This window comes from Antechinus flavipes, chromosome 5, assembly GCF_016432865.1.
Source record: "Antechinus flavipes isolate AdamAnt ecotype Samford, QLD, Australia chromosome 5, AdamAnt_v2, whole genome shotgun sequence".
In the NCBI taxonomy this organism is placed as follows: domain Eukaryota; kingdom Metazoa; phylum Chordata; class Mammalia; order Dasyuromorphia; family Dasyuridae; genus Antechinus; species Antechinus flavipes.
The window spans coordinates 265,192,301-265,206,044 of NC_067402.1; the positions used below are offsets into that span (position 1 = coordinate 265,192,301).

At 40.0% G+C, this 13,744-nt stretch overlaps 1 protein-coding gene across 1 annotated transcript; it reads right to left on the reverse strand.

Moving 5' to 3' along the window:
* Positions 1 to 10,364: 10,364 nt before the first annotated feature.
* Positions 10,365 to 13,303, reverse strand: BTG1 (BTG anti-proliferation factor 1). The gene is made up of 2 exons (XM_052000693.1): positions 12,838 to 13,303; positions 10,365 to 11,687 (listed from the first exon to the last, which is right to left on the reverse strand). The coding sequence occupies exons 1-2, from the start codon at positions 12,983 to 12,985 to the stop codon at positions 11,320 to 11,322; spliced, it is 516 nt and encodes a 171-aa protein (XP_051856653.1). The 5' UTR covers positions 12,986 to 13,303; the 3' UTR covers positions 10,365 to 11,319.
* Positions 13,304 to 13,744: the final 441 nt, after the last annotated feature.

Sequence of the window (13,744 nt, forward strand, 5' to 3'; positions counted from 1 at the left end):
AACTACACTCAAGACATTAAATAAATTGTATATAGCTTTATCTAGTCCATTCCCAGGCTCATACGACAAAGAGATCAAAGACTCTGGAAAAACTTCTTATAGGTTTATAAAGTAGTACTTTTAGTTTCAACAAAGAAGTGGAAATAAGATGGGAAATAAGATAATCAATTGAAGAATGGCTGAACAAATTGTAGTCTAGTACATACTAAGAAGTTATATGAAAAATTCAGAGAAACTTGAAAGATTTGTATGAACTGATTCAGTATGAAAAGACCAGGAGAAAATGATCTATAACCCCACAATATAAACTATTTTGAAAGGCTTTTAAACCTATCTACATAATAACCAATCAAGATTTTGAAACACAAATGATGAAATATGCTTTTTGCCTCTGAGCAAAAGAGGTAGCCCTAGGATGCAGGAGACAAATATTCAGAAATGGTCAATATGATAAATTTTTTGCTTGCTAGCAAAATAACTATTATTTAGCATTGCATTATACAGTTGGTTCTCATCATTTGCAGTAGTTATGTTCAATAAAGTCACCTTGTGAACACTAAATTAGCAAATACAGAACCAACTCTCTAAGGTAAATATACAGGGTTAGGTTCCTCCCAGCCTCTTAGTCACAACATTTACTTAAGGACTTTCCTGAGAGGCGTCACAAATAGATCAAAAAATTTCCTTTTCCTTTTTCTAGATGTAGCATATTGTTGATCCATTAACATTGAACTCATGGCCAACAGCACTCTAACTCATGCCTGAATGAAGCTTATCTAACCCAAGACACATTAAAGTCTTCTTGTGATTAATACAAGAACAGACAAAAGACTAGATAGCACTTCAGTTCTACAATTTTGGGGTCAATTTAAATAGCCAAATTATCAAGGAAAAAGCACAAAAATGAGAAAAACAAATCTGGCATTAAATACTAAAGAAAAAAAGGGGGGCACTGGCTTACAGAATGATAGTTGAAGCAAGGAGGCAGGGGGTCACTCTTAGCATGTCCTAGAATGATCCTGGGGGTTGATTTAGAGGTTACAAATAAATTGTAAGTGAATCCTCAAATACAGAATCTGAATGAGAAGGATTAACTGTACTTCGGTAAAGTAGGTATTCATCTAATCTTGCTCAATTTAATTTATCCCTGGACTGGAGGCAGACTACTGATTTAAAACAGAATTTTGAAAGGAAAGGAAATCTACCTTGATCAATCACTTGCAAATCATCCTCTTTTCTCTAATATATTACATGCACTTTAATGGTAGTTCTTCCACTTTTTAGCATAAGGAATTGGTAAAGAATGGGACAAATGTTGGCTCCAGCTTCTATCAGTTTGACCACAAGCTTTGGCATAAATCCAGGTGGGTCCCACCATCAGATGGAAGTGAGAATCTCAATGCAAATGAAAGTCACTTTCCCATTTCTCCACTCCTTCTTCCCTCCATTTAATAGGAAAATAATCAAGTGAAAAAGGGATGGGGGGGGGGGGGGTGGGAGGTAGATGATGACAAGTCAAGATGCTATTAGAATATCTCTCTCAATGAAGTTTAAGCCTTGGAACTACATATATCTGGCAATTCTTAAGTCAGTCAAGTGATTGGATGATTGAGGGATTTAGGATATGACTCAGACTTTACTATTCATTTTAGAATAAAAATCATAGGGAAAATGGGCAGGGATACACATTAGTAACTACTAAATCATGACTAGTTGAAAAGTAATGGTTTCATCTTGTAACAATTTGTTTCTTGTTTAAACTAACTATTGCCACATGTGCAGTCAAAGTAGGTGATAAAAAAACAGTGTGTGTGTGTGTGTGTGTGTGTGTGTGTGTGTGTGTGTGTGTGTGTGTATGTGTGTGTTGAGGAAGTGATACTGAAAATAGCAACTTCATTTAATCTGGGACCTAACTCTCTCTGGATATTGATTAATCAATTGGTCAAGAGATTAAATAATTTTCAGGAGGGTAGGAATGGAATATACATAATTAAACCAAATTGTGAAACCAGTATAAAACCTCTTCTAGTTTGTCAAACATGCAAAGAGGAAATATGATAAAACAGCAGCATATATACAGATTTATGTGAATTGGATCTATTCAGCCATGAAAAAAAAAACCTCTTAATCTTGAGGGTTAATTATTACATTAGTTTTCAAGGTTAAGGAATTTTTTATCAAACATATGGCTACTTCATAACTTATTACCCAACTTGAATGACCTAACAACAAAATGATTGTCAAGTTTTATGTAGCTTTCCATTGGTCTTGAATAATTAGGGAGTGTCCAATCCAAGTGACCTTCTTAGTAGATGCTTTTCTACAGACACCCTACCATCAAATAACAATAACCAACACAACTGGATCTTTGTCAAGTTTACAAAGGCTTCACATAACATTCTCATTTGAGTCTCACAACTATAAGGGGAAATAGCTATTATTCCCATTTTATAGATAAGAAAATTGAGAGAATGATCTAGAGGTAGCTAGATGGCGTTGTGGAGAGAGCACCAGCCTTGGAGTCAGGAGAATTTGAATCAAGGCTGCAGATATTTAACACTTACAGCTGTATGATCCTGGGCAAGTCACTTAACCTCAATTACCGCCCCCCCCCCCCCCCCCCCCACACACAACATAAAAGAAACAAAAATGATCCATATGGAGAGCTTCCCAAATAGAATTCAAAACAAATCTCTCCAAGTCAAGCAGGAAATATTTCATGATCTCTGAATAATTACCGAAGACTTTTCCACCCAAAATTTTTGTTTAGGTGAGTTATATGTATATATGTGTGAATACATGTTTATATTTAAGTTTATAAACATACACACACACACACATCTGGACGGTAACTTGAAAGTCATAGCTTCAAATTTAGTATCTTGTTTTATTTGCCAAAAAAACTAGTGAATTTTTTTTTTATGATCTATTTTTAACCCAACAAAAATATCAAAATCCTTTTTTGGGGAGGAGGAGAATATAACACTGAGATTCCATTATTACAAGGCAATCTTGGTGAGAGACTATTCCAGATCAGCATCAACAACTTGGAAATCTTGCTCTTTATCCAACTATAAAATAGGTTATCCTGGATAAGCCTTCAGAGGAAGAGAGGAAACTTGAAGAGGAAATCCAAATCTTCAACCTAGAATACTGAGTCACTCACCCTTCTGTAATTCCACAGGTGATGCTGTTAAGTGTTACTGCTTCAAGGGGCATCCCAAGAAATAGTGGAAGTCCAGCTACAGCTTCCATTATCTGAAACCTCTCCTCATTGATTTCCCAAGCTTTTATTATTAGACCACTGAATCAATCATCCTAGTGGCACATTGACTAATTTATGGGGATATATCCAACTACACAGTCAGAAACCAACCACACAAGTTGAGCAGTGATAAAAAACAAAACTCTTCCACTGAAGATCAGAAAGAGTCAAAAGAAAATTTGTGCCTCCCCAACTCTTTAGGTTCAAACAGGTCCTTTGCTTTCTATATTGCAAAATAAATTAGCATGGGAACAGCCAGATGAATAACTACTGCATTGAAGTATTTAACTGTATTCTAAATGGAAGCTATTTCAGGAGATTATCTTTAGATTTAAAAAAAAAGATCAGAGTCAAAACTGGGGGAAAAAATACTCCATGATCACTGACTCACTTATGATTAGGGAAAACCAAGGTTCATTATATTATTGATGCAAGTAAATGTTGCATCAGGTTACATCAGAAGATGAAACTAAAGCCAGACTGATAATGTACAGGGAAGGAAAGAGCTCTTTCTTTGCCACAAAGAAAAGTGGCTAGATCACTTCAGATTTAGAGATCACATAACTAACGACTCAGTCCTGCTGCATTGTTTGAAAAACCCTTAAGAGTTACTGTGTGCTAAAAATTCTACCCAAACATGAGCTGGATGGAAGCTGAGGGATACTGAGTGAAATCATCAGTTTATGTTGGAACAAAGGCTAGTGTGCATCACCTTCTCAACTTAAAGGTTTCTTCACTCTAGATACTGGAAGTAATACAATGATGAAGCACTTTGGTTTAAGGGAAAAGTTCAATTCTAAAAGATTAGGGAAAAACCAAGTCGAAACTCCTAACAGAAATTCAAAAGTGATCAATTGACACCCCATCTGAAAATAGGTATTCTTGCATGTACACATTTGGATTTGGTCTGAATCTGCAGATTTCATTACTGCCTGGGAGTTCCCACTAAGTTACCAGTTTGGCAGGAATTTAGAGAAGTTATGACTTATTCATGACACACACAGCTAATATGGTTAAGAGACTGGACTTAAATCCAATTCATTCTACTAAGATATTCACCCTTCTCAGACACAGAGTCACATTGTAAAAAAGTCATTTGTTTTTAAATTTATTTCTAAAAGAGAGAGGTATAGTTTCAGGCTCACTAAACTGTTATCACAGTCACTATGTGACAAAGCAGGGCTTTGACTCTCAAATAATGGAGAGTCAAATGACCCTCAAATACACTGACTTGTAATCTAAGAGAGGGAGCCAAGTCCTCAGGCGTCTGTGTTTTAGAAAGCAGTTCAGGACCAAACAGTTGGGCTCTGTACATGATATGGGGCAAGGAGGGCTGGATCTGGGGTCTAATACCTAGTTTCCAGTCCTGATTTACTTATTTTAGCTATGTAGCACTTCTTTTGGCCTCAGTTTCCTATTCTGTAAAAATGATGGGGTTGGACTACATGATCTCCACAAAGCATATCCTGTATGAGAAATGATTTTTAAAAGGAATATAAACTATCAGCTGTCTGAACTGTCTTTGATGTAAGAGACAGCCAAATGACCATCTTTTTAATAATCTGGTGGCCTTATTAATAAAATGATCAAATTACTCACAAACTATGTCTCTTGAACCTTTTTAATTATCACAATAATACATAGTTTTGTGTGTGTGCCTGGGATTGGGGAGATGAAAGTGGAAGGCAGGAGTCCCAAGTCTTGGTAATAGAAAGTTTGGTGATAGCCTAATGGTAACTTGAAGTTAAGAGATTCAAGATACTGATAACATACTTTTCAACAAAGTGGAGTGAACGACTTGGCTTGTAATTTATAGTCTTTTCCAACATCCTTCCAAACCCAAGTATAAATCTGACCCTGATTCATTACCATTTTTCCCCCTCTTCCCATGGGGACTACAGCTAAGATTAAAACAAACATCTAGTTGATATCTCCTAATTAAATTATAATCACTAAAATCTTTTGTTAAAATATGCATATGCTGAATCAAATTTGTAAACATTGGTAAAAATATTTGTTTTTAAAGTACTTACACAATAATATTAAACAACCCAAAGCTAATAAAACCAATGGAAAACACTAAGGACCTTTGAAATTTGGAGGCAGTTGGCTGCTCACCAGAATACATATATATATATGCATTCACACTCATTGAAAAGACAACTGGTTCTGGAGACTAAAGACCTAAGAGTCCAAATTCTGATGTTCTTCCCTTAGGCCTGTTTCCATATCTCTACAATGAAGAGATCTTCCAGAGGTCTCTTTCAGCTTTGTATCTACGATTCCATTCAAATGCATTTCCTTCTAGGTGGAACATTTAGTCTTATCAAAATACAAGTAAATGCATTATGTGGAAGTTACAAAAATTAATTCTGAATGCTGTACAAGTAGATTAAATAAAGGTGGCAAAAGAGAATAAAAGCACTTCTCTCAATTTATATTTATATGGCACTTATGATTTAATTGAAGATCTTTTATAAGATCTGTCCTCTGGTCTCAGAAAATACAGAATTTCTTGCCAAGAAGATCCAAAAAGAACTACAGTCCTAGATGATCATTAATTAGTCATCACTATTTTTTTTTTTTTTAATTCTAGGACAGATTCATCTGCAAACAGTTTAAGACCAGTTAAAAGAAATCAATTTGGATTTTCATGAGCTTCTGGTTTTTAACACTTGTCATTGGAGGAGGGAAGCACATTGTTTTGGAAAAATACCATATTCAAAAACTGCTCATTTAATCCCTGACCAGTTACTGGCTGCTTAAAATTTATAAAAACTTAAACCTATGTGCATATACCTGTACTCTATTTTGCTTTGAAAAATTGTATAAAGTCAGAAATATAAGAGATCTATTAAATATTAGATAGTGGTAATCTTAGCATTTCTTGAAATATGACCTCCATTTGTGCTCAGTCACCTACAAGGGTATGTTTTGACTCACTAAATCAGGTAGAGCTGGTTCTTTCCAGCTTAATAGTGGTTCCTATTGTGATGCTAGGTAATTGTTAGAGCTAATTATGCCTCTTTCTCTACTACTTAAAATAGCAAAGACCAAATGGACTTTACAACTCCAAAGTGTAAGTTTGTCAATTAAGTTTATAACCAGGAAGTGCTATTTACTACATTCCACATCCCTTTCCTTTTATAACAACTTTGTTTTAGGTATAGGTTTTCTGTCACCATCTCCCAGACCAAATTCTAAAGTTATAAATCTTCACAATATAATCACTGTGGGATATACTGCAAAAAGTTTAGCACAGGTTTAGCACCAGATTCATGAGGTTAATATATAGAAAGGGCTCCATTCTATGAGTGGTTCACAAACTTCCTGCCAAGGAATTTTTGTTGGCAGAACATCACCATTCAATGTTGTCAACCTATCTCCTCCCCACCCTCTCTGTTCTACCATCCATCACCATTCAATGTTGTCAACCTATCTCCTCTCTCCACCCTCTCTGTCCTACCACTACCTTTTTTTCCTCCTCTCTTTCCCACCTACAGTCTCCCATTGAGATAATTTCCCCCCTATTCTTTTCCTATTTTCACCTCCAATCACTCTGTTGACAGCTTCTTCTGGTTCTGAGCATCCTTTTATGCCCAAGAAAGCAGAACCTTCGATTATTCCAAAGCTCCAGTCTCTCCCAATTACACAACTGTGGTATTTTACAAAAAACTTACAATTAAAATAAAAGCAGAGGTGAATCTAGACATTAGGGCATTAAAGTAAGTCCTTTTTGAAGTTTTAAACTCCAAAATATGAGGTGGAAGATTGCTGAAAGCATTCCTATCCCTTACAATTCCCATAATTCTTTCATCTCAAAGTAGATCAAAAAACTTATAAAATTAAAGCACTGTGAAAGTTACTTATGTTAATTATACCTCCTACAGTCTGCTAAGGAAAAATGAAATCAGTACCATTTACAAAGCATTTACCAAGACTTGACTTTTAGCGATTAAAACTGTAAGCTATCAAACAAACATCCCGTTTTTATAATGTTCATTTTATGCAACCATTCTCGATAGAAGTAAAAAGGTGGGTGACTGAATTCCTATACTCACTCTTTAGTCTTATTTGCAATCTGCTTATTCAATTTCAGAAGTGAAAACACGGGTCTAAAACCCAAAGGAAAAATTGAGCCTAGAAGTTATCTTCTTCAAATATATTTACAAAAGGTTTTGAGCAAGCAGTGGTGCCTCCTCCACCAAGGATCTGTTATTTTCAAGGTGAAAACAATACAATCCCCCAACAGCATGATGAGAGCACTTTTTTGTTGCTGCTCCCACCACTAAGTGACCTTGGCTTACCTTCCTGTCTCTAGTAGGCTCTTTTTGTTTTAAATCTATGGTGTTGTATTTTAAACTTGAGGGATCTAGTGGTTAAGGAAAAGCTGACATCTGCAGACTGGCTATTTTAAGATCTATGAGAAGTCAGCTTTCTTTACAATCTAGAAATAAGACTTTTGCAAAGCTGGTGTTCCATCCACCAATCATGGTCGGTCCCTCAGGACAAGTCAAGCTCTCCTTTCCTTGATGCTCCAGAGACCAGCAGATTTAAATAGGGGTGACAGTCACTGAGGCAGACACAAAATGTCAGTTTCAATAGGCACTATTATCATTGCCATCAGCTACATTATATCCCTGCCCTGGATTAAGAAAACCAATGGGGAGAAGAATGAAAGGGCAGGAGCATTTATTTGTAAGCACCCCTGAAATAGAGGAATCCTAGAAACCATTTGTTTCAACATTAAAAGGGAAACATAAAAACTACTTCTGTCAAGTGAAAATCAAAAAAAGCCCCTTCCAAGCCACCAGGGAAAATGTTTGATTTTGACCATTCACGCCATCAACTGAAATGCTCATGCCCACTCACTATTTTCAGTTGCTTACACTTTACTGAGATCTGAGGAATCTATTTGTACAACTAAACAGAGCATGTGCTCTATCCAACTTAATACTACAAAAATTTCAAACCATGGCAGAATCATATTTTCTGTGTAAATACAGCAAAGGGAGAAACTAAGTGGTTTATTAATTTACCACAGGATTTTTTAAAAACTTAATAGTTCTAGCTCTGCTCTGGTACCCATAAATAAGAAATATAAAGGCCCTCAGCATTTGAAGGCAAAGGAAATATCTTTTTTACAAGCAGCTAAAGATTTGCATAGTGTGACTGGGGAGAAAAGCACCACTGAGAAGATCTGTGCAATAACTAACTTATCAAACTGCTTCAAGCTGTAACTAATACATTACAGATTAAACCATTAGTAAGCTAAAGTTATCGATCTTAATAGTTGTTCTTAAGCTTTACTCAGTCTTCAGCTTGTGTTAAGTGCAAGCACCTCTGTGCATAAAAATGCTTCTTTTCTGAATAACATTTGCCACAAAGAAACAAGATGTTGCAGACAATAGTTACCAATCGACCAAAACACTTCTATTTGCTTGAGCATTTGAGGAATGGACAGCCATCACTGCTAAGAAATATAGACCACTCACTCAGAGAGGGTGAAAAAGCTGTTCAAAAAACTATTCTGGTTGTGCTTATATAGTTATAGAAAAAAATTCAGGTTAAGACCTGACAAATTTTATATTCCAAGAGACTTCATTGTGGGCCTTCAAATGACAAGAGTAAATATTTGAAATTATAAAACCTTGTTTTGAGTGGACTCATGTAAACTCCTCTTATGCCACTGAAAATTTGGGCTCCTGAATTTTGGAGGGCATTTCACATCAATTAGGTCATGCTGTCTCATTGAAACTTAATGCCAAAGTTAGCTAGTTTCAAAGTTTATTTAACACATAAAACAGTTAACAAGGTTAATATGGTGTGGGGACCAGTATAAAAACCATAGAGGTTTAGTCAAATTTCATCTTGAACATATAACAGCCCATGTTTGAAGAAAACAACTGGTGGGTAAATGAAATGATAATTGAGATTCACCCTATTGACCAGAAGTCCTATGTTCACCAAATGCACATTAAAACTTCACTTTGTAGAGTTAAAGCAATTCATACTAAAGCTTGAGGATCTGGGCCTTTCTCAGATTAACAGCAGAGGATTGTTTGGATTCTGAACACAGGTACAGCTGAATAAACTTTCATATTATATGCAAGTAAGTTCACTACCACCATCTACCACGTCTGAACTGGGTAGCAGCAATGTCTCCAAGTTGTGACTCACTGACTTTTAAGTAAATAAAATTCTAAGGTGACATATCTAAAATGTGTTCATTTTTATAGATATCTGCAGTAAATACTTCTATTGAAAATGTTAGCCCTGTCCAAGTACATAATGATTAATCTTGAGCATTTTACTGTGAAACTATCAGTCCTTTTTACTTAAGAAGTGCTTTTGTTGTTCTGAAATCCTAGAATTACCAAGACTCTTTATTATGTGGGTTAGTGGAACAAACCCCACTGTCTGCAGTCTCAGTGGTCAAAGTCCATAGAAAATGATCTGAAATAAAGTCTGAAAATGGAGTCCTCCATTACGGAGACAATTATTTCACTTTGGGAGAAATAAAAAATTTAGAAAACATACCTTTTGTTGAAATCCAGTTTAAGTGTTTTTTTTTCTAACTGTCTTGAGTCTGATGAAGTGAAAAGCAACCAATCTTTCTGTAGAAGTGATTAGTCTGCTCATTAAGACTATGGGACACTGGTCCCAGGACTTTCTATTTGAGCAAGGCATTCCATCAGGGACAAACTGTGAGCTTTCAAAGGTGGGTCAGAATGGACATTTTACGGTTATGTCTTCAATTCGACAGGAAATCAGTGAAATTTAATCCTCTGGGTTTATTATAAGTCATCTCTGGTAGCACATTTACTTCTTTCCCTCATCCTCATCTTGTGGAATTACTAGCCCCTTGAGTTAAGTTTCCATGTTATAACTGAGAGTTTAATAAATCAAACATGCAACACCACCGTGTTTTCCCTAGACTTCCCAAATATTTCTGCCCCAGTAGTCTTCATTAATCCATGTCTTTATCAAATGTTTCCCAGCATAACTTGTGTGCCACATTCACATTTCCTTTTTAATAGTCTCTAACATAAATGTGAGAAAGTTTAGCTGTTCCTATGTAATCATGACAAGAGATTAATTAAAATGCCAAGATAGGAAACAATTTATTATAGAGAGAAGAAAAATTTCTCATCCAAAATATAGAAATCTGTACAACTTTGCCACAATCAATATACATGAACTGTACAAATTTACACCAGTTCATAATTTACCAAATAAAAGATGACTAACAAAGTTCACAAAATAGATGGTGGTTTGTGGAAAAGACTTTTACCCAATTAAGTACAAGGAAAATTACAAACCAGACCTCCACTTTCTAAAAATAAGAAGTTTACTCAGTCTTAGAAAACTACAAGCTAGCAAATGTACAGAGAGCTGGCTGGTGCTAACACCACAGTTCAGACAGTGTCTTTATAAGGTCTTTTTAAAGCCTGTTGCCATGGCAGATTCTGGTCACTTGCTACTTCCAAGGCCAAAAACACAATACAAGGTCTGACCATTTTCCCAGGTCATGCTTACTCTAGTTTATTGTCTTATGTACATTTATACATACTGTGAAGTAAGTGCTAGGTAAAAGTCTGTCATACAATTTCCAGTACTACCATGTTTAAAACATTCAGCTTTGCTACTGAGCTGCCAAAAGGGTTAACTAGAACAATTTTTAAATGTAATAGTGCAAATTTACTCCGCAAGATCTACTGCAGAGAAAGATTCTTTATAAATACAGATTTGGGTTGAAGGGACTGATGTAGAAATTAAGTAAAATGTCTGGGAGAAACCAAAACCACCTTAGGACCTCACTCCCTAGCAAAGAAAGTGATCATTGACTTGGACTCACAGGCTATTAAATCACTGAAAGGTACTGTCCAAACTATGGCACTGTCACTTAAAAAAATTTACCACTCTATCTTGTGCCAGATCTTCACAGCTGTGACATGGTTTAAATTCCATAATCCATCCCCAAGAGGAGCCCACCCAAAGCAAAAATCAAATTTATCCATCCATTATAAGATGATCCATCCATAGACTATATCTTAACCTGATACAGTCATCATATTGTAGTTTTTGGAAGGGCTTGTTCTGCCCAAGAGAAGTTCCTCCTTACAGCTGATTCTGCTGTCTACCATTTGCATGTTGTTGCTATTCTGAGTGCTACCTCCTGCTGGCGAGGCTTCGTACAACACACAGATCGAGCCATCCTCTCCGATACGGTAAGACACTTCATAAGGGTCCACCCAGAGTGTGAGTTCACTTGGAAGAAGCCGGAACAGCTCCTGACTGCTCAGTCCAATCCGCTGTGCGGCCTGTCCGATCAGAGGATCCATTTTATGGTTGATGCGAATACAACGATAACCTGATCCCTTGCAGGGTTTTTCTGGGAACCAGTGATGTTTATAATGTTCTATAAAAGAAAGGAAGCATAGAGAGAGACAATGCTTAGATGTCATAATTAACTCGGGATGGATCGCTACTGCTGCACTCGGCTCCGTCTCTTCCGTTCCCTCCTCCAGAGCTGTGCCTATTTCGGGAAAGACACTGAAAAGAATCAGACTGAGAGTTACCAGCTTAAGATCACTTCCACAGAGATCGACCCCATAAATGAATGGCTGGGGGCTTGGACTCCACGGACTGGGAGCCAGGCTCACTTCCTCCTACCCCACCCCTGCGGTGTTTACTTTCCCTACCCCACCCCGAATTACACACACAATAGGGTTTGTGGCTCTGGAAGGAGGCGCATGCTACAGGACTAACTCAGGAAAGGCAGAAGCACCCACAAAAATGCCTCGGGATTAGAGCAATTAGACCCATTTCTCTTTTCATGTCCAGGATGGTGGGGGTAACCGCGGCACGGGAAGATCGGGGCTTTAGGGGGTCCCCAGAAGCAAACCCCAGCAGCCAGGCAACAACAACGGTTGGGGAGGGGGCGGAGAACCAAAGAGAAGCGCCTCCTTTGTGTTCCCCCCACTACACCATACAAAGGGGTGGGCGCTGCTCCTTTGAAGCTTTTTTCCTTACTTTTTACCTCCATTTTTCCTCCCAAGGAGAACAAGCACAGCTTTAGTGAAAGGGAGGAGCAGGACCGTGGTGGGCACCCCAGGGAGGTGGGATCAATACTTGGTTTAAGTGGGGGGGTGGGGGGGAGGGAGGGAGGGACCCGCCGTTATCGGTCAGGATGGGGGAGGGGCAGAAACGATCTCTGCGCGCCCAAGAGACTCCCTCCCCATTCCCCAAAGACCCCCTTTGTCCCGGAGTCTCTCCATCCTTAGACTTCCAAGTCCCGGGGTATCTTCCTCCCGGAAGACCTCAGTTTCCAGGGGCTTCCCTTTCTCCAAAGACTCCTTTTGTCCCGGAGGGCTCTCCCTCCCCAAGAACTCCTCTTGTCCCGGGACGTCCCCCTTTGACAGAGACCCCTGTTGTCTCCCCCAGGACCCCTCCCGTCTAGAGGGGGAGCTTCCCCTCCCCCCTCTTCCGTTACCAACGGCCCCACGGCGGAGTGGGGGATGGGAGGGTCCCCAGCAGCGCCCGCGCCCCCGCCCCCAACGGCCGCTCACCTGCCAGCAGCTCCTGCAGGCTCTGGCTGAAGGTCTGCAGCTGCCGCTCGCTCGTGAGCCCCTTGGTGCGGAGGAACTTGGAGATGAAGGCCACGGCGGCGGCGATCTCGCGGATCATGGTGGCGGCCCGGCTGTAGAAGGGATGCATGGGGGCGGCGGGCGGGGGCCGGCCAGCCAGCGCCGGGGCGAGGCGGGGGAGCGGCGGCGGGCGGGGGGCTCCGCGGTCCCGGCCCGGGCGCCGACTTTTTTTTTTCCTCTTTTTTTGTAGTAAAAAAAAAAAGTTATTTTTTTTAAGGGGCGGCGGGAGAGGAGGGAGAGGAGGAAGAGGAGGAGGGAGGAGGAGAGCGGCGAAGGCCTGTTCACATCGCTCGAGCCCCCTCGGCCGCCTCCGCCTCCTGCTCCGCAGCGACCGCGGATCCCAGCACCTGCATTTCCAGCTCCGACGGGCGAAGAGAGGCGGCCGCCGGGCTCCCCTTCTTATAGGCCCACGGAACGGAAGTGGCGTCGCCGGGAGGGGAGGGGGCCGCCCGCCAATCCGGCGATCGCACCATTGTGACGGAAGCAGGTTCGGAGAGGGAGGGGAGAAAGGGGCGGGGACAAGAGGCGGGGAAGAGAGGGAGGGAGGAGGAAGAGGAGGAGCTGACGTCACCCGCTTGTAAACAAATAAAGCCTGAGTTGGTGGCTAGTCCGAGAGCCGGCGGCGCTGGAGTGGGAAAGGGGGAGCGCGTGCTGAGGCTCCGCCCCCTCTCACCCAGGCGCCGCCCTCTCTCATCCAGGCTCCGCCCCCTGCTCCTGCTACTGCTGGGATGCTCCGGGCTTTGGGGCTGGAACTGGCCTGCTCTGGATGCGGAGATAACCGCGGTTCGGCAAGCCCGGACTCCTCCGGAGCCTCTAGCTGCCTCCCCTG

What these genes read in the sequence shown, in the direction of transcription:
- BTG1 (XM_052000693.1), bottom strand. Translation starts at nt 12,985, where the DNA reads ATGCATCCCTTCTACAGCCGGGCCGCCACCATGATCCGCGAGATCGCC. An exon ending in CCTGCAGGAGCTGCTGGCAG is followed by an intron (nt 11,688 to 12,837) that starts GTGAGCGGCCGT and finishes TTTCTTTTATAG; the next exon opens with AACATTATAAACATCACTGG.